The following is a 21,899-nucleotide window of genomic DNA, read 5'->3' as shown; positions in this document are numbered from 1 at the left end:
AATCTGAAGGAGTAAGGGTCGCGTGTGGAACAGATTCAGACTTAAGAGAAGCACTGAGGTGAGACTTTAAAGGCTGTGAAGCTGAGGAAGGCCTTGATGTACATACCAGTGGAGGAGAGTGTATTGGACTTGAAACCGCCTGAGCACCAGGGGGAGCTGGTGAGCCCATGCTTGACTTGGATGATGACAGTGGTGCAGAGAAGAAGTCAGTCAGTGGCTGGTGACCGGAAATGCCCAGTGACGAGCACACCTGGTCATCTGAGCATGTAGCAGACAGTCAAACTGCAGGTGCATTTAAAACTGAGTAAAATATATTGTCCGTTAAAATACGTGCACCCAGCCTGCTAGGATGGATGTCAACCACTTTAGCACCAGGAAAAAAGAATGTCTATGCCAATCGTCTCCTGACGTGCCTCATAATTGAATCGCTGATGACCAGGGTGGCAGGAGACACAGCTTGCCGTGGTGGATGAGACCGTACACTCGGTACGGGAGCGGATGATGGAGGACGGGCAGAAGAAGAGCCCCGCGGCACCGGGGTGAAATTCAGCTGCGCACGGCGAGGTGGGGGTCGAGCGGTTCGTCCAGGTATGTTCATTGGGAGGACCGGGAGCAGTGGAGATCCGCTGGACTTATTCAAAATCAAGGGAGGTGAAGGAGAAGGCCGTAGGCTCCCAGCCAGTGGAGGAAATTCGTGTAAATCCAGGATGTCATAGCGGTTGTTAAGCTGGATATCACAGGTTGTGGGAGTACGAAAAGGCAACCTTCCCCTCCTTCCATGGTCGCCAACAACCTCCCAGGTCTCCCGGTGTGAAGGAGTGGAGCTGACTGGGCCTTTGGGTTTAGCTCTGAGCCGAAGCTAAGGGTCCTCAGGGAGGGCGGGTGGAGCGAAACCAGCGGCCGGGGGGGTAGCAGTGGGCTGCGTAGGGCCGATTACCGGAGCAGCAGTAGCAGAGCCCGGAGCAGAGGCGGCAGCGGGTGGAGTGGGACCCGCGGCCACAGTAGCAGGCTGCATGGAGCCGGTCACCGGAGCTGCAGCAGTAACAGGTGCGGGCAGAGAAGAGCCTGCGACTGGAACGGCAGCAGGCAGCACACGGGCCGGGGCCGGGCCCCGGGCCGGAGGAGCGGGGGCATCAGCCGAATAAGGAGCCGTGGCCTCAAGCTCTTCACCAGTGGCAGAGACTTGTGCAGGGCCGAAGAGGATAGTGTCCAGGTGTCTCTCACCTTCCTGGATTTTGTAGAGATTGGAAAAATAGAGATTGGATTGGAAATGTGCTTGCTTAAATTGAGCAATTACTGGCATTCAGATATGTACTTGTCATGCATGTTTATGTGAATGCCGTAAGAAAAGATATCTTTAGGATATGCGCTGTGGTGGGAAAGAATTCAAATGTTTTACTTAGGTTAAAGCACACTGTGAAAATACTCTAATCCAAGTAAAAGTCCTGCATTCAAACCCTTAAATTTAATTAGAAGTATGTACGCATTATAATCATAATGTACTTTAAGTATGAAAACTAAAATTACTGATCGTGCAGTAAAATGTTCCTTGTCAGTGATTTACTATTATATATAGTTTTATCCTTAAGTTTATCACAAACATTCAAAATCTGAAGATACATGGTTTTCACTGGACAGGATAACTGAAAAAATTGCAATCTAAAAAGTAACTGGATAGGGTAATTATGATCATAGAAGCATAAGAAAAATATTAATGCATAGGGCCTACATATTGTAAATATATTTTCCGTTACGTCTGTGTTGCAACTGTCTCTCTCATGGTGTTGGGTTAGGGTAAAAACATCAGGGCCAGAGCCAATCAGAGGCAGAGTAGGGTTTCATTGGGTATGCATGCCTTGTCTTTTTGAAAGCATTTCACATCATACAGATGCAGGAAGAGTGTTTATTTTAGGAATAACTACTGAGGCTCTGACCTCAGTGACGCCATAGCTGACACTGCCAATTGAGGGCCACAACGTATGAGCTAATTGCACATCACAAAGATGTCAACCTGTGTTGTTACATGTCTTAAACCTGCAAGTCACATGGTAAACTGATTTTTGGGCCACTTGGGGGCATTGAAAAACAAGCTGTAAACACAAAACTGACCTTTGAGGTTGATACGGTTAACTTGTTAGCAAATAGTTGCCTATTTACACAACCTGCAGACATGGAGCAACATTAGCATTCATGTTTTTGACCACCTGATGAAGTCCTATATCCACTCTCCTTAAAGCTGAGGAGAGCCATAGAGTCCTGTGATAATTCTCTGTGGGTCCAAATGTGAAACTGATTATAGTAGGTTTCAACAATGGGCTCAGAAGTAATATCCAAATACCGTGACAGCGCCAAAACAACATAAACTGCACTATAATACTTGTAATGTTATATGACATGGTTGGCCAAATTGTAAAAGCTTCATTTTGTAGTTCTAAATCAGCTGCAATTGTTCCTGGCATCATCATCCATGGAAGATGTTTCTGTTTGTCTACATGTTTTAAAGTGGTTTGAATGATATGCCCACAGAAGGATCATTTTAGTTCAGTTTGTCTGCACTCATTAGCATTTTCTGTGATATACACTGCACAGTGATACAACGCACATTTTGCTCAAGTAAATATGTTGAACTAACAGTATTTAGAAAGCTTAGCATTACCTTTGGCAGGCTGCTTCGCTCATTTGTTGCTGCTGCTGTGAGCATCTTTTTTCCTTTTTTTTTTATGCTTGACTTCTCCTGGGAGATAGTGTAGCAGCGGTATGTATACACTAAATATCAGCTCCCCAGTATCTGCTGCTGGCTGCCCCTTCGGCACGGGATCTTGGCTTGGCCTATTTGGTTGAATGAATTATTAATGGCTCACCGATTTTCCACAAGTTCCAGCATGTTTTCCTTCTGTCTGCTTTTTTTTGTTGTTGTTTTTTTACTTTCCAGGAGGCTTGTTGTGGATTGCATCTCCGCATCTCCACAGTGCTCATTTGCCCTCCTTTTCTTCCAGAGCCAAACGGAGGAGCGTCAGGAAATATTCTCCACTCTCTGGACTGGATGGGAAGGAGGAGAATCTTTGACCTTGGAAAATGAAGATGTTGTTGCCATGGGAACTGTTAATCCTTCTGTCACTCAAAGAGTGCCTGGCTGGTGAGACGCCAACTCAAGCCACCTTTTATGACACACCTGATGTGCATACAGTACATCTCACACAGGGGGGTTTGTCTCTCTCTCAGGCTCGTATTGCTTCATTTAAAAGCAGTTTCCAAAGGCTTGTAACTTCAGTAGCTTTTGTATCTGGGCAAGATCTGCTACATTTTTTAATGTAGAAAATATCCCACGTATTTTGAAAGGCTGCAATCATTTGACAAATGCACTGACAGCAGTAAACAAGGAAGCAGTCCTGAGCGGTCTTGAAATGAGGCAGTTTAGGGTGGTCTGTTGGTTATAAAAACACTGACTTTCCCTTGAGTCACATGTTCAGAACCGCATGAACTTTGAGTGAACTTAGAGTCATTTTAAAGTACATCCTCGCTATGTTTCTTTTCCTAAGCCTAACCATGATAACTTTACTTGCTTAAACCTAATCTCCATGATTTTACATTAATTACGTAATTGTATGTTGAGGATGCAACATCATTTGAAAAGTGATGCACCAATATTCATATATATCTAACATATTTTGAAAGGCTGCGATCATGTGACCGTTGCACTGATGGGAGCAAACAAGGCCGCAGCGGTTTTGAAATAAGTATGGTTATGGTGGTTAAAGGGATAGTTCGGGTTTTTGGACATGAAGTTGTGTGAAATGCTGACCATCTGTAGCTCTGATGTGAAGTTGCCTACGGGTTACATCTGTAACAGGAAACCGATGGAATTGGGAGCCAGCGATGTTTTTATTCCCACAGCTGATCGCACCATTTTGGTATTCCTCTGTTTACCTACAGCAGCTGATGAGGGTGTGTTGTGAGCCTGAGCCGGTGTTCGCGCTGTAGTAGTAGGTATATATAGGGCTAGTACATCTTTTTCCTCTCTAATAATAGCCTACTGGTTCTCTGTTGGAAACAGCCGATGAAGTTTTCGTTAGCCGTTGCTATCCTGCGCACCTGCACGGCGTGGTGATGAAATGTCTTATTGATTTCTGTAGCTGTGCTGTCTTGTGGGCCTGCAAGGCGGAGTGATACTGGCCAGAAAATAGTCCCAATTGATAACAAGGGATGACGTAATGCGGGGATGTTTCAAAATTATTGAAATAGTCTAACAAAACACATGCATACTTTTTTGTAGCTTAAAACCTTTTGGTTACTTGTCCCCCGTACATCTTCAGAACTACTTTTTCTCCGGTAAGCTACGGGCGATTTCTCAGAGCAGGAGGCTCATTGACAGTAGTGACACCATCACATCAGAGCTACAGACGGTCAGCGTTTCACACAACTTCATGTTCAAAAACCCGAACTACCACTTTAATGGGTTACAAAAGCCTAGACTTCCCCATGGCGTCGCATGTTTGGATCCATGTGAAGTTTGAGTGAACAGTCATTTTAAGACACATTCTCACCATGCTTCTTTTCCTACACCTAATCTCATTAACTTTATTGCCTTTACTTGCCTAAACCTCACCTCTGTGAATTTACATTAATTATGTAACTGTACATTAAGAACATAGCATCATTTGTGGGGCCCCTAAATCGTAGGATATCATACGAACTGTTTTGCATGCTTTTTTTTTGTTTAGGATATCATATGAACCATTCAATGAGAATATGTTACTATATGTGGTTTCCAACATAATTTATAATCAGTTATCACACCCAGAAATTTACTTTCATACACTCATTTTATTTCAACATAATTTATCAGAATTTTTATTTGATAAGTGATTTTTCACATATTATAAACTTTTTTCTTCATCCTCTTGAGGGTCGCGGGGGGGGCGGAGCCTATCCCAGCTGACATCGGGTGAGAGGCAGGGTACACCCTGGACAGGTCGCCAGACTATCACAGGGCTGACACATAGGGACAGACAACCATTCACGCTCACATTCACACCTACGGACAATTTAGAGTTATCAATTAACCTAGTCCCCAATCTGCATGTCTTTGGACTGTGGGAGGAAGCCGGAGTGCCCGGAGAGAACCCACGCTGACACGGGGAGAACATGCAAACTCCGCACAGAAGGGCTCCCACGCCCGGTATCAAACCGGCAACCCTCTTGCTGTGAGGCGAGAGTGCTAACCACCACACCACCGTGCTGCCCTATAAACTTTTTTTTTTTTAATTAAATTCAAGGATAAGGTATTAATATCAAGCCTTTAAAAAAATAAAAATAAAAAAGATAAGATTAGATTAGATAAAATTTTCAATTCCCTCTCCACTCTATTAAGAAGCAGTTCCAAACTTTTACTAGGGCAATATAAGTTAGTGTCATAAGCAAATAAAACAAATATTAACCATGTTGACACATCACAAATATCACTAATGTACAGTGACAGACAGTTGTAGCATTCACTTTGTGGTTCTTATTTGCCCTGATAGGCTTTACTGAGCTCTTTAAAAACAGAGACAGACATTCTAATTCAAAACATGATGAAGTCAAAAGGTAAAGTGAAACTGCCTTACGTGATTCTACAGACTGACTATGACATTTACATCTTTGTCTCATATTTAACTGCAGCCAGAGTTGAAATGATAAACGTGACTTAGTGTTGGATTTACATTTGACTATAACGAGTATTCACCCTCTGGTCTTTTTACACCCCTCTGTTTTATTATGCAATTTCCCTGCTTTATGTCCAACTGCTGCCACTTATGTAAAATGTGGTAAGCACTATAAAAATCCACACTAACTCTTTTCTTAACGCTAATGTATTCCATGCTCCGTTCTCAGCAACATAGATTCACAGTGTGCTAAGGAGCTCCGTTCAGCTGAGAGAAAAGCAGAGCAACATTATCCTTCACTTCCCTAATACCTGTATGAGCTACAGCTGAGGAGTTCACATCTCTCTAAGAGCTCTCACTTTATGTATGGATATGGTAACCTGTGCAGCCCAGACAACCGAGTGAGATTTAACGTCAACAGTCACATTAGACGGATATACTGTATACTGAACTTAAGCCAGCCGTTTACAAGTCATCAAACAAATACATTTATATGTGTACAGCATATGGAGTGGTGGAGCCCTATTGTATTGTTATTTATGCTTCCGTTTCCATTTTACTTAGCATCTGATCAAGTCAGCAGTTTCACGCGAGTGTATATCTATGCAGCCTGCAAACACAAGAGAAAGGAATGAAGGGTTATGCAAATAGCAGTGTGTGCTGTACTGTACATTTACATACCTGCTATTGAGCTCACATTTGCATGCATTCCCTTGAAAACGTATTAGGTGTAATTTGTGTGTGTTTGTGTGTGTGTGTGTGTGTGTTTACATGTGCCAGTGGTCAGTCCAGTCAGTGTGTTTACAGGGCAGGACTGTTCTCAAGCATACACACAAACCACCCGATCATTTCCCAGGTGAAATAGCCCGGCTATTAAGGGTTCATTAATTTGTTTAATTTAAAGGACATTGCAACCGGGGTGAAAATGAAGCACCTCCCTCAGAGGCTGGGGAAACAAGGCCCTTACCTGAAGCAAAGACTCCCACTCTCATTAGGATGATGATGATGATGATGATAAGGGAGGGAGCACTCTTCTATGTCCTGGTCAAGGTTAGAGACAAAAGGGAAAAAAGGGGCGATTTTTCAAAAGGTAACAGCGGCGCACAGCTCGGCGTATGACACACACTGTCAGAGGAAAGAAAGGGCTGGACACCAGTATGTGAGTGTGTGTCTGCTGAAGCAATGTTAGATTTCACGGGAGTTATTAGTGTAACATCGGTTAATTACTCCTGTGTATTGATTGTTTGGCTGGAGCTAACCAAAACAACAAGCTCGACCAAGCAGACACATGCACAAGCAACATGCATTTAGACAACACCCTCTAATAATTAGATCATATCCGGAGTAAGGCAATACTCTGATATTGGAACTCTCAAGTACAGTAAACACCTGAACTGAGTTATCTTACTTGCATTAAAATCACAATTCATTAACAAACAACTCAGTTAGCCAGCTGCGTCACTTGGGAATCCTTCTAAGTAGTTATGACATGTAATATAGCTTCAACTAGTTTCTGTCTGTGTTCTTCACACAGTCAACCACATGCAATTACAGCTGTAAGATAGAATGCCTTTATTGTCATTGCACAGCCAATTTTTCTGTGCAGCTCCTGACACACACACACACACACACACACACACACACACACGTACACCTGCCACACAGATAGATGGTAATACTAATAAAGGAAGATAAAAAAGCAATAATAAAGTGGCATATCAGAAGCTTCTATTTGTACATCCTGCAAACTGCTTTTGCACTGTATTAAAATATTATTGCATATCATACATACTGAGCATGGGTTTAAATAAAGAGTGGCAGATCTAGCGCTCAGTGAAACACTTTTAGATAATACTTAGCACCACAGGTGATAGAGCCTTTGCTAAGCTGCTTCCCCAAAAAGCCATTTTGGGAAGAAGTGTAGGGAGGCTGTGGTTAAAAGCAATGTTCAGAAAGAGTCTGGGTGGCAGTTTTTCATTAGTCTCTCTCCAAAACTAAAAACACAAGAGCAGAAGTGTAAGGAATGGATTAAACAGTGTGATTATTTGCTCCAACCTAAGCTGCAACCATTAGCATGTCTGGCTAACTAGTTTACTAATGCTGCGTTCCTTTCACTTTAGAAGTCAGAGTAGGAGCTGGGAATGACATCACACCTGAGTTGCCCGTGTTCCAGTACCACACGTTGGAAAACCTAAATGGTATTAGCAATACCAGTTCTAGCCAAACTAGCCATTGTTAGCAGTACCAGTTGAAAACAACACATTACGCTGCATATAACACCATAGCAACATGTCCACAGATAAAATAGTGATGTTCCTCTGACTTTTCGAGTTAGAAATCTGACCTCAGGGAGCATTCCAGTTGAAATTTCTGACTTGGAACTTGGAAATTCTAAATTCCCACTACAAATGGAACGCATTATAACTACAGTAGTAGCCTAACCCAGCATTACCTCCAAGGCCAAGGAGGGAGTGTTAGCAAAATTGATGTTAAATAACTAGCTAATAAAATCATTAGACCTAGATACAGCATTGGAGGTGGGACCCCATTCATTCCTATGAAAGTTGCTCAGTGGCACAAGAAGCCAAAAAAGCTTTATTTCTTTGGTATAAAATTACCCAGATGATCCATGCTGCTTATGCATGATTTGGCCAACAGAGCAAGTGCACTAGAGACGTTTGCCAGCCAAGCCGGAGTCTTCAGGTTTAGGGCCCTGCTATTTAAATGGGGATAAAAAGATTTGATTGTGCAGCGCCTCTTAATTCTCCAAATGTTATCAAACCCAGTGGATCAAATCCTGACAGTACAACCAGTCATTTCGCAGAGGTTGTGATTTTTTTTTTTTTTTTTTAACTGATTTACAGACATCTTTTTCACAATGTAAATCTATGGGGAAAAAAGTCGTTTAGAGCCCATTGACAACATGTGACAGACTCTGGAGTTGTAATTCCACTAGTTGGGCACTATTGGCTTTTAAGCCCAGCACACTTGTTGGGGGCCTGGATAAAATCTGCTAATGACAGTTGCCACCTCAGTCTGCAGCTATAAATGAGAAGCCAGGAAGGAAGGATTGTGTAGTGTAGACCAGTGTAGCAATAATAATCAGTGGGAACGAGAACGATCAAGTCATTGGCAGCCTTAACCCAAAGTCAATTTTACCTGCCACTATACAAATTGTTTTATTTATTTGCAGTTGTCAAACAACAAAATTAAAAGTAAAATTTCATTAAAAACACACTGTGTTATCTGCATTGCTTTTAAAATCACAGCAAACTGCAATACATAGAGTTTTGTAATCATCTTCTAACACCTCCCAGCTAAACTCCTGTTTCAGGGATGGTTGAGATGGTCCCTTGCGCTTCAGCTCATAAAGTTTGTTTTTATCTGCAGCCATTTTCTTGTGAGTGCCTGATCAGTATTGTGCATGTGCAACTATCAACACAGATGCAAGGGAAGCAAGGTGACTCATTCCTTAGCTACTTCCATCATCAGCCTCAGAAAAAAAAAAACAATGTGTTTTTTTTTTTGGGTTTTTTTTTTTTTACCACTTGCCCCACCAGGCAGGTGGGTTGCCAGATTTACAAGCCAGATGTGGGATTTTATTTGCCCTGGGCAATCCCCACTGTTGTTGATCAGTGCAACATTTTTTTTTCTTTTTTCCTTTTCCTTTTCCTGTGAATGCTGCACTTCTATTTTGACTGTAAGTTGAAAATAAAATGAAACCTGTTAACACTATGTTATCAGGTTGCTGGTATTTACACTAATAAAATGACACCTGTGCATGTAAGCATCCTGCTGACTATGGATGAGGACAGAAAAATAAAAGACAACTTCATGACTCTTGAGTAAAACGCTGCATGGAATATGCCAGCCTGGGTTATCTTTGGTTAATTGCTCTCTCATCGTAGTGTATTATCTGCCTTCTGACATGTGCACAAGAGGGTTTATTAAATGCAGAATCCACTCAAAGAGGCATGTTGGCAGCTAATTATATGGGTGTAGGGTTTACATACAGTTTTCTGAGCACCGAGTGATTTATTTCTGCATTAATTCAGTGTCACTTGCTCAGCACCATTGTACAGCTAATGTGTTTTTCCCACACAGAGAATACGCGCCATGGTCCTGTCTTCACCCAGGAGCCGAGTGACAGCATTTTTCCTCTGAGCACTGATGATAAGCAGGTGTTTATTAATTGCAAAGCAAAGGGAAACCCACCTCCGCATTATAGGTAAGTGTTTTCACTGCCCTTTGACTGTCTATAAGGCGAGACTACAGTGTGTTGCATCAGCGAATGTGCTCACTGAGCTGTTTATGATAGCAGGCTGTGCTACTGTATTGGCTACATTTGCATTTCAGTGCAGTCATGCTTCAGAAGTAGGAGGGTAATTACATTTTTAACCATGTGTGTCCTCGTGGGATGTTTCCTGTAGTTTTTTTTGTTTGGTTGTTTTTTTTTTTTTGTTTTTTTTTTTCAAATGGAAAATGGAATGGATTTCAATGGAAGATGGAAACCCTCAGTATTTGCAGACATGGGAAATTAAAGTGTGAAGTGTTGTGTTTGATGATGGTGATGATTTTTATTTTTGTAATTCATCTACAGGTGGAAAATAGACGGGGCTGAAATCAACACAGAGTCAGATCCAAACTACAGCCTTGTGGAGGGGAACCTGTTGATTAATAACCCTCATGTCATCAATCATGGAGGAGTGTATCAGTGCATCACCACCAACACATTTGGCACCATTGTCAGCAGGGAGGCAAAAGTCCAATTTGCATGTGAGTAGAGTAGTAGAGTAGTTTCATGCTGGCTTTTTGTATGTACTGCACACACTGTTACTGACATGAAATCATGCTTTTTTCCCTTTGATTTGCTGTGATATTATGCATGACTAAACTGAATACAAATTACTTAGAATAGGGCTGCGACTAATGATGATTTTAATGATTAGTTAACAGACCATCAGATCCAGAAACCAACAATATTAAGTATAAAGCAATAGAAGACTAGCAAAAACCAGTGGACCCAGAAAATATTTACCGTTTATGCTTAAACAGTTACCTTTTGATTAATTGATTATTTAAACATTTTCAGATTTTTTTTAAAGAAAATATTCATCCACTGATAAAATAATTGATCATTGCAACTCTAATTCATATAATGAAGACAGAGTACTTCTATAACTGCGCTAGCAGATATGGATTTTGGAGTGGTCAGTCTGTCAGTCCACCACTTTGGTCCAGAGGGAAATATCTGGACAGATGTTGATGTGACTATTCATGAAATTTGGTGCATTCACTCCCCTGACGTTTTATCTAGCATCTCTGACAGGAGCATTTTCCACGTGCTAAATATTTAATGACAGGATACCCTAACTATGTCAGGGTTTTTTTCTTTCAGAATGTTGACAGTATAGTGGATATTAAAGTGATAATGCCCTTTTAAAGGCATACTTCAACCTCCAAAATGATCATTTGTATATCATTTATTCACTTTGTGTTGCGTTTAGTTTGTGAAGAAAATGTTACTGTTGTCTCACATGCCTCTGGTGAATGTAGAATCCAAAAAAATGAGAAATCCTTGATGAATTGAAGTAAAGAGGGACCACATTTAACAAAAGCAAAACTATATCAAAAAAACATAAAAAATATCTGTAGTGCAATAACTGGCCAGCAGGTGGCGACATTCTCTTACATGAGATAACTGTACCAAGTAGGCTCAAACAAAGAGCCTATCTAGCATCCGCATCCTTAACAATAACAATTGGATACAAGGATAGAAGTCAGCTGCTATTAGGAAATGTTCGCCTTTAAGTACGTATGAGCACATATTTAGTAGAACTTATGAAATAAAAATGGATCATTTAAGGTAATATCGCAATCACAATGCTAATTTTGGGTGGCATGTTAATAGGAATTTCCATTATGTGTTAGCATCGTGCTAATGGACTAATTTGACGCAGGGGTGGAAGAAATACTCTGACCATTCACTCAGGTAAAAGTACAAGAGAAACAGAAAGTAAAAGTACTCATTATGCAGAATGGTCCATTTCAGATCAAATAAAACGACTGATGCATTAATGTGTTTATCACTTTAATGTTGAGACTGATAAATGTGGGGCATTTTTTCTTCTTCTGCTTTTCTTCTTTTTTTCTCTTATGTTTATCCATCAGTTGATTTGTTCTTTGTGTTTATTATTAGTCTCAATCTGCAGTTTAACTAGTATTTAAATGTATCAAATAAATGAAAGGGTAGTGAAAAAATATTTGTGTATAAATATATATAAAATATATATAAAATATATTTGAGGAATTCAACGTAACATGGGGTGAGAAACTGATATACACATGATCATTTTGTGGGTGAAGTCTTTCTTTAATTTCCAAAAATAGTAGTATTATCATGCTATCATGTTAAACATTAATCGCACGTTGCTGCTAGTTGGGTTAGATGTGTATAGTCTTGTTTGCAGATGTTAGCAGCTGGCAACAGACTGACAGCTCCATTTTCGTAACACAGTGTCGCACCAGCAAACTAGTTTTCCTGGAGCACACTGAGGTTATTTCCTTGACTGTTGTGCTTTGATATCTTGATGACTTGTCCCCAGAAGTGAAGTCCACTAAAAAAAGTCCTCACCAGCTCTTGGCAGTGTGTTTGGGCTACTGTGGTCATATTTGAAAGATGATGTTCCAGACAGCAGTAAGCTTCCTCTGAGGAAAAATCCCCACATGATTCCTAAACTGTCACTGTGTCATGCCGGGGAGAGCGCTACACAGTGGAAGTATTTGATGTGATTGGCCGTGAATGTATTATTTCTGGTGTTACTTCGTATCCAAGTACAGCATCTCAGATTGAATTGCTATGTCTGGAACGACGGTTACCTCTTCTTACTAGTCGGTGGCACAGATTTTTTTATCAGTCAAGTACTGATTGACCACCGCTGATATTTGCTTGGCCTCTCCTGGGACCTGGTTGGTATTTCTTAGACTTTGGGATTGATATGTCTTCCTGCTGTTTATTCTCTCACACTGCACAGCAGCATTTAATTAAAGGTGAAAGTAATCTCTCAAGCTCCATTGGTGAGGGGTGCTTTAGTGCACCCTCCACCAGATCTCCTGTGTGTGCTGTGATATTAACAGGGGACTCTCGGGTTTGACTTGTAAGCAATGTGGGCAGACAAGGAAATATTCTGCTAAATTAAATGCCCTTCACTGGATGTCACCTTTATGTAAAGTTATTTCAGCTGTCAAACACTGAAAAGTTTTTTTTTTTCAATTTTATATTCAACAGTTCTGCAGAACTTCAGCAGGAAGTCGAGGAACACGGTGTCAGTGAGAGAGGGTCAAGCTGTGGTTCTGCTCTGCGGCCCTCCACCCCATTACGGAGGTACAGCACTCTGTCCTAACTCTTCTGCATTGTCTGCTGTAGTCTCACACTCCTGCTTGCCTCAGCAGTCTTTATTGTTCCTCACTGTGCGGCTTATTATCTCCCGGTAACACTGCTGTGTCTCTTTTTGTTTTTATACCTTCCCCACCTTCTCTTTTTTGGTGTTCTTTCTTTTCCAACTCTGACACACTATTTTCCACTCCTTTCTCCTTATCTGTCAGACGGGGAACTTTTTATGATCAGCCACTGCTCTACCTGCCCAGGCCCATGCCTTCACATAGTTCATAGCTTCACACTTCTTAACCTTGAGCTCACTTTTCTCGCCCATATGATCTGTGACCATGCTGTCATCTATAAAGTCTCCAGTGCTCCACTTCCCCAACTGTCTTTTTTTTCTTGATGTGGGCAGGTTATCTGTGGGTAATAAAGTCTGCTGGTGGCTGCTGTGGCCGGGGGAGCGTTTATCCCGTGGCACAGCTGCGAGTCGGCTCGTGTGTCTGTGTGCTGCTGATTAGCAGACCCTCAAAGTGGTCTGCACTCCTGCAGCCATTCGGTGCCCACCAGCACAATTTCACGCCAGCGTCCCAGCCTTTCTCCGCTCTTTGCTGCCAGCTGAATCCTACGGCCACGTGGGATTCCACACTTTAGCAATTTGCCTTCCAGCCTTCCCTCCCTCCCCCTTTAAAAGCCTCCATCTCTTTATTTTTCCTCTTAAACACAGCATAGTCACACATTTGATAGGATTTGCTCTACACGATAATGCTAGCTTGAGGTGTTTCAAAATTGAAAAACGGTCTTTTTTTTGTTGCCACAAGGTTTAAATTATGTCAGAGGTTCTTTAATGCTTGTTGATGCGCCACAAGAGGAGTACGGTGATGCACCTCGGTAAAAGAGGAATCATCTGAAGCTTCTTTGAGCAATCAATAGGTAAGTGGTCTAAAAGGAGCCGTGCTGAGAGTTAAACTCTGTCAGAGGACATGAGATTATGTGCCTGCAAGTCCTCTGTTGCTGTGAGACTGCAGCTCTTAAACAGACCCACTCTCTGATAGGCCCTAATCATGAAAGGTCTGTCAGTTTCTGCCCTGACTTTCCCCTGTAATGATTTTAATTCACTGTTTTCCCTCAAGGAAGCGAGTGGGACTTTTTACCGTCTGCCCAGTCAAAAGGGCTGCCTGCAGAATGTCATGTGTCTGATACAGGAGGGCTGCACTAATCGTCAAGTTCAGTCTGCAGTCCCTGCAGACATCTCTGCTGCGTCTCTCTCCTGCTGTGTCTGTGTTTTACACCGCTACGCTGACATTCTTATCATTCCTTTTCATTCTTTATTTTGACATGAATCCTCCTTGTCAATGTATATGACAAAAGTCGGCGCTGGACTAAAATAGATATTTCCTGTAATACAGACAAGCACACAGGAACTAATAATAACACATGTGACCTTATGACCTGCCAACATCTGTTGCAAATTCCATTTTTGCTTGATTTTACTCTGATACCAGCCCTGGTTCTTATTCAAAAGATAAGGCAGGAGTTATCCTATGTGTTTTTTTTTATTGTTGGCAGATTATGTGATAAGTACAAAACATATACTGTCAACAGTGGTGCCTCCAGAATTTTTTCTTAGGGGTAGTCATATGAGGGTCACTGAATATTTTTGGGTGGCACCACAAAACCAAAAGCCATCACTGAATTACAGGAATTCAGTTATGCTGTTGTGATATATAGACGAGCTGAAAACTATGTTAATATGGAGTTAAGAACTAGTGTACTGATATAATTTGCTTTTCACTATACAGGTCATATTACTAATTATCTCATGTGCATGAGAACAAATTGTGTGTTCCATAACAATCCTGTTTTAATGTGTTATATTTATATGTGTTAGGCAATTCATTGTTCTTCAAATAAGCTGGTTGTCCTTTTCCTTAAAAAGACAGGTATACAGCTTTCTTTGGCCGTTTGAAAATGGCCACACCACTTTTTTCCTCTCAAAATTTGAGCTTAATTTTGGGGTGTTATTTAGCCCCCTTCCCGATAAGTTAGCATGCCTTGGCTGATGCAAATGGATGCCCTAGGTTGCCTAGTTTCAGAAGATCCCACTGCCTTTGTGCTTGCTCAAAAAAATTATTTTCACAAAGGGGGGTAGTAGAGGGTCCAGCAATTCTTTCAGGGTGGCCATGGCCTCCCCAGCCCCCCACTGGGGGCATCACTGACTCAGCCTGGAGATGCAGTCTGACAAACGCCCTGTGTTTGAAAAATGCAAGGGGCTGGTTTGGTTGGGACATGCTGTATTAGCCAGTGAGACAATGAAATACAATCCAGCAAAGCAGGTTTAAGTGACAGATCCATGAGTTTAAAGGCTGATAAGATGCCAAAACACAGCAATGCTTTTAAGAATGCTACAAGACAGTCTCTAACTCTGGAAAGCTATCATGTGACAATCGTTTTATTATTAATTGCAACAATGTTGAGGTTATTAATAGAATTATATTGCTCACATCCCAAAGTAATCCACTGTGAATGTACGCTTGCGCCTATTTGATTGCACAAGGACACTGAGCCAGGTTCTACTTCTTTACAGGGCGACCTTGCATCCTTTTGCTGGAGCCCTCTGTGTCAACACCCCTGCTGAGCAACACAGCGGGCCAATTCAAAAGAATGAGGGGGCTGCGTTATTTCACACAGTCTGTCTGAACTCAACCTTTGTCCATCTCTCAATAGTTTCCGACTTCCTAACTCAGCCTGTGGCTCTCAGTCCCAAGTCAGTCCATTCCTAGTCTTTGAAAACTACAAAGCTCAGCTTTTTAAAATGAAATGGTTTTCAGAAAACAGCTGGGCACTGTTTTTTTGTTTTCTTTTCAAACAAGACTCAAACAAAGACAGTCGCGGATTTCTTGTACATTTATTTCAGACTAACACACATTTTGTGGGCTTGGGACTGTCTACTGTAGCAGAACAGTGCATTGACTCACATCTACTACAGTGCCCACAAAACTACAGTGCCAAGGTTAAATGTAATAAAGGTACATGCCACCCAGTACAACGCTGGGGCTGATTTATGTATTCTATTATATATAAAAATATTTTTGATGACTCATCCTGACCTCAGGAGTGAATGCATAAATGCATCAAATGCGATCTGGGGCCAGCTAACCCTGCATTTTATATACTTGCCAGCTTCTGAGTTGTAGTAGTTAGCAGAGCAATAGCATAGAGGTGAAGTGTGGGTTCAGATGTCACTTAGCAAAAATGTTTCTCTCTACAATGTCAAATCCTACCAAACTTACTAAGCCTCACCCATTTCTTTAGTGACTCAACCAAGCCAGAACACTTTCTGCCAACATACTCTGTTAAAAGCCCTTCTCCAGACATTGTTACTTCCTGTTTTGTGGGGAGGATGGAAACGTGGTTAATAGTCAGATGTAATCTACCAACGTTACTGTGGCAACCAGATAGTCAGTTTCATCATTAACAAGGGTCGCGACAGCATGGATGTTAGCATGGATAGTGATAGCACAGTTAGAAGGAGGAGAATTTTTCTCCACTTCCTGCACCTAAAACTGAGGACCCCAAAATGACGAGTGTCAAGAGACCATGTGCACTTGAGTTAATGGCTTGCTTTGTGGGAAAAGCCTCTTGTGCCTCTATGGTTTCTTAACCCCCAGAGTCAGCACCTTGCCCCAGCTGAAGATGTGCACAACTCCAACTTATCTCATCAACTGGGAGAAATGTAGAGTAAGCGGTGAGCAGCCAAGTGGCAAGTTGGCTACGTTGCATGAGCTCTCTTAGCTTTTTTGGACATATAAAAACACATTCCACATTGATATAAACACAAGAAAAATGGCCGTCATGAAAGAAATTTTTGCTATTTCAGTTTTACTCAGTGGCAGTTTGTCAGCTCAGTGGGTGCGCTTTGTGCTACTGGGTTAGCTCGCTGAGTGTCACTAGGCAGCGGCTCTCAACTCATTCTTCGGCTCAGTGGGTGTGTCCTTATGACAATGACTAACAAGCTCACAATGATGTTTACTCGTTTTGCTGCTCAGATGTGAGAGACAGAGGGCACCTGCGCAAGCTTGGAGTTTGACATACGGTCTACAACTTCTACTATAGTCACATTATCTTCCTGTTTTAGGGGCAACCTTCTTTTATTTAACTCATAATATTCAGACCATAGCTAAAGAAGCTTGGGACCCTTTAACTGCCATTTATCTGGGCCTTGAAATAGGCAGGCTTTAGCTACACAGAAAATACTTTATGCAGTCAGTTTATTAATGGTGTTGGTATTTTCATGGGATTTGTTGACAAAAAGAAAAATATGAAATATCACCAGCCTTATCCTTTGAAGTCATCTTATATCTGTATTTTCGGCAGAGAAATACAATGTCACATCATTTCTTTGTAATAATATCTGTCCCCATATATTTACTGCAGGGGTTGCTGTTATTTTGGAAATGTGACCGGAAGGTGCATATGATTTTATTACCTTTCTCTTTTCAGAGATCAAATATTCATGGGTTTTCAACGGACAGCGAAGTTTCCTGAAACAGGACGCCCGTCGTTTTATCTCTCAGAAGACGGGCAACTTGTACATAGCCAAAGTTGAAGCCTCAGACGCGGGGAACTACACGTGCGCAGTGAGAAACATGATGACCAATGCCACCGTGTTCAGCTCCCCAACCCCTGTGGTGGTGAGGAGGGACGGTAAGCATCCTCAGTTCGCCTCTGCTGCCTCCTGGTTATCTTGCGCACTGAACTGACACGCGCTGTCGGAGGGAGGGCGAGCATGGGAGATAAATCGCTTGTCTTGAGCGTGACACTGTTTTTGCTTTTGCTTACGAGCGAGGTTTTTTTTTTTGCACCATCCCAAAGCCTCTGAACTATACAGGGTTATGTATTCGAGAAACCCTCTTTGTCTGCATGAAGGCACACATTTACATAACCAGAAATGTAGCCAGCAAATATGCATGCAGGCACACACACAGCAAGGAGCTTGCCACACATACTAAACCCCATCAGGACCGTTTATGTGTACCACTTCAGATTTGAGCTGAGGCAGATATGTAATCCAAACTCATCCATCCGCTAAGCCAAACACTGTTGTATACGGCATCAACACGCACACTCGCTCTCTGCCAGTGTCATCCGCGCCACGGCTCTAACATCCAATATGAATTACAGGAAACTGCATGTCCATGTTTTGTGTTTAGACTGATGTGATTTGCTTTTATCCCTCATGCAGCAGTGATGGGTGAATATGAGCCAAAGATTGAGGTTCAGTTTCCCGACACCCTTCAAGTCTCTAAAGGATCATCAGTGAAGCTGGAATGCTTTGCCTTAGGAAAGTAAGTGTCAGAAACATTAGCACGATACAGCTCTGCCCCTCGCATTGCGTTGTCAAATTTATGATGCGGCCTGGCTTACTCTATTATAACAAAGAGACAGACAAACACGGCCGCACTCCTTCTGGTCAGTGTGAGCAGGAGCATGTGGCCAGCATGACCTTTTGTGTGTGACCTCTGCAGCCCTGTGCCTTCCATCTCATGGAGAAGAGCTGATGGAAACCCACTCCCTGGCAAGATTAAAATCAACCTCTCCAGTGGGGTTCTGGAAATTCCATATTTTCGCCCGGAGGATGCCGGCGTGTATGAGTGTGTAGCCGAAAACAGCAGAGGACGAAATGTTGCCAGAGGGCAACTTGTATTCCACAGTAAGAGCCTTGTATATTTTTGCTTCCTGTTTCATGGAGATGACTGCTAAACTTTTTCTGCTAAACGGTATTAGTTGATATCCACTAATATACTACTATTTATATTTGTTAGAAAATCATCTGAAGGGCTTTATTATTATCTAATGTAGTTATTTTTTTAAGTATGAAATTAGAATGCCAGGATAATCTGGAGTTAATTTATGCTCAGTGGGCTTCATGCAGCAACATGCTCTTAAAGATATACTCTGCAGGACTTCACTAAAAATGTATCGAAAAAGTAAACTCTCTCAATCATCACCTATGGCCCAATAGAAGTGTGTGATGGTGTAGTTTTCTGCAGAGACGCCTTCCTCTGCCTGTGTTTTCTTCTTATTTTCCGTGTAAGGGATGTTTATGGGTGTGTATCCCCACAGTGCTCAGGTGAGGTTGGGGTTTTATAAAAAAACAGTAGCAACCAGGTTCCAGACTGTAAGCAGCAGTCATCCAAGAGATACAGCGCTGATAAATCCCAAATATAGTGAGGCGAAACACCAAAGGACAGTCAATCTGGGGTTGGCTTTCACTTTCTCTTTCACTGGCAAGCGATTACAAACAGTAACCTACAGTCCTGCATGGTATGCCTTGAATTATACCTGAAATTTTTTAAAGAGAAAAATAAGAGAAGCCAACTCCAGATGCATCAGTTGTTCTTTAACATGTCTGCTCTTCCCTTTGTGTGCTGAATGATGAATCCCACTTGATACTGACTAACCTATTAGCATTTGTAATTCCCCCTCAACATTATATATGAGGTCAGATGTTGTGTCATGTGCAAACACTTTGGCACATGCTCAAGAATTGGAGAGATGCCACCAAACAAAAGCTGTAAGAAGAAGTTATGGAGTATAATGAAACTGATATACTGTTAAATAAACTTAAAAAAGGTAAATGTGAATTTCAAGAATGTCAGTACTGATGTTACAGGAAAATAAAAAATGCAGCAATCACACAGTGTTTGTGATGCTGTAAATGTCGTGTCAGCAGCATTGGTGGAGGACTAATACCAGACAGTAAAAATAATCTGTTACTTTTAGGAGTCCTGAATTGAAAATTCTTCATAATGCGAAAATAAATAAATAAATTAGTCAAAATAATTTTTAAGAAAGCAGTAAGTCAGCAAGAGAGGCTGGAACCAACAACTGTTTTTTTTTCATGAAAAATGACTTATTTTCAAATATTTTAGACATTGAGTTTTTCCAATATGCCAAACACACACATGAAGAGAGAAAGAGAGAAAAACAGTAAGAACAGAACGTCCACCTCAAAAAGGCCAGAGTATATTAAGCATATGATAATAATGATAGTAAATTGTACATGCTAAGAGCTGAGTTTGCAGTACCCACTGCTACTGCAACAAAAGATCCAGCAGAGTACAGGAAGACCAACAATAAACAAAGAGAGAAACACAGCGTTTAATAGTTGCCGATGATCAAGGCGAATGCGAGGTACTTAATCAGGACAAATACCTGCATAAATGCACTTGCAGGACAACCTGCCCTTTAATATGATTCACAAAGGCCCCCCAAATCCTCACAAGCATAGACATAGATTATCTTAACATGAAAAATTAAGATATATCTAAAATGATTATCAAAATTGTTGCCAATTCATTTTCAATTGACTTATCTTTTCAGCTGCACTTACTTTCTTGTGATTTGTGTGCAAAAAATCTTAATTTGTTAAGTTACTCAAGTAAAATCAAATCACTGTAGTGGAGTATGAGGTACACTATATTCCTCGAAATTGTAGTGCAGTATAAGTAGAAAGTTGCTTGAGGTCAAAATACTCAAGTAAGTACTTCAAATTTGTACTTGAATACAGTACTTTAGGGGAGACACAGTAAATAAAAATGAAAAGACAATGGTTTCTAAAAGCAATGTCCTTGGCAAACTGAAACAGTTCTGCAGCCATTCATCCATCTCATCAAACAGATCTATGCAATCTGTAGAAACGTGTTCCAAAGCTGAACATACACAATATCACCCAAGGGTCTATATAGTTAGTCTTAGCTAGGATCAAGACTCTTACAGAATAGAATAGTTTCTCTTTAGCCCAAAAAATTAACAACCCAATCATTATAATTAGTCTAAAAACAGTCTAGATTCAGTTATACAATAGTCATACATTTCTTGATGTTCCTCAAATAAAACCTGCTGCCCGGGCAGTAGTCACCATATACACTGGGGTGGACACACAAATCTCAGAAAGCAGTGGCTCCTAGTAAAATAAGACCAAACCCTGGATACAAAAAAAAAATAAAAATAAAACAGAAGTTGTTGCGTATCGCTTTCCTCCAGAGGCCCAATGTCTGCATTTTCCTGTGATCGTGACAATGAAGATCTCTGCGGGCATACCGGACATTTCTTTTAACCAGTGGCTTGAGGTAGAAAATGAGATTACTCATATGTCAGGATAGGTCTACCACCTCCATAGAATCAAAAGAAACTGGCTGTCAAACTGCAGGCTTTGAAATTAGTCACCGTCTACATCAGTGAGTGTTCACAACTGTCTTCCATAGGCAGAGAGATGAGTGAGATTCTGTACTGTTCCTGTCTGCTGTGTGTGTTGATGAGGAACTGGAAGAGATGGATGCCAGTCTGTACATTTTTGGTTTAATGTAGAACTTGCACATCTGCTGATTTAATTCTAAGCCACCCAGTCTGACATCAGCAGTGCCTTACATGAAGGCATAAGTGGCTGTCGACACAAAGCGGTAGTAATGCACACCAAGGCGAGTTCATTTGTTTGGCACATTTCATACACAAATGTAATTCAATCTACTTTGCATAATCTATTCAGACGGAGATAAGCCATAAAAGAACTTTAACACAGCAATTCAAAAGATTGAAACCCTTTTAAAGAAATTAAAAATGTAAAAAAAAAAAACAAAAAAAAAAAACCCAGAAATGAATTAGAGTGCAAGGTGGTAATTAGGGCCCAAGGTTCAGTCAAAGGCAGCGCAGAACATGAAAGAGCCTGGAGTTAAGGGTGGTATTAAAAGTTGGGCCATATCCTATAACTTCTGGAAGTTAGTTCCAGTTCTGTGGTGCAAAGTAACTAAATGCTGCTTCTCCATGTTTAATTTGGACTCTGCTCAAAGAATGGAGAAGACGAGGCGGCTCAT

General features: G+C 41.3%; 1 protein-coding gene across 1 annotated transcript in view; it reads left to right on the top strand.

The window, feature by feature from the left end:
• The first annotated feature begins 570 nt into the window (after positions 1 to 570).
• The window catches only part of LOC125886750 (contactin-4), an 88,631-nt gene continuing 67,302 nt past the window's right edge, over positions 571 to 21,899 (top strand). Inside the window, exons 1-8 of the mRNA XM_049573058.1 lie at positions 571 to 588; positions 2,997 to 3,136; positions 9,750 to 9,873; positions 10,246 to 10,421; positions 12,934 to 13,029; positions 17,527 to 17,730; positions 18,269 to 18,371; positions 18,552 to 18,736. Of these exons, the coding sequence (XP_049429015.1) occupies positions 3,076 to 3,136; positions 9,750 to 9,873; positions 10,246 to 10,421; positions 12,934 to 13,029; positions 17,527 to 17,730; positions 18,269 to 18,371; positions 18,552 to 18,736 (949 nt within the window). The 5' untranslated portion in view covers positions 571 to 588; positions 2,997 to 3,075. The remainder of the gene's footprint in view (positions 589 to 2,996; positions 3,137 to 9,749; positions 9,874 to 10,245; positions 10,422 to 12,933; positions 13,030 to 17,526; positions 17,731 to 18,268; positions 18,372 to 18,551; positions 18,737 to 21,899) is intronic.

This window comes from Epinephelus fuscoguttatus, linkage group LG1 (assembly GCF_011397635.1).
Source record: "Epinephelus fuscoguttatus linkage group LG1, E.fuscoguttatus.final_Chr_v1".
Taxonomy (NCBI): domain Eukaryota; kingdom Metazoa; phylum Chordata; class Actinopteri; order Perciformes; family Serranidae; genus Epinephelus; species Epinephelus fuscoguttatus.
This window is presented reverse-complemented; position numbering and strand designations above follow the sequence as displayed.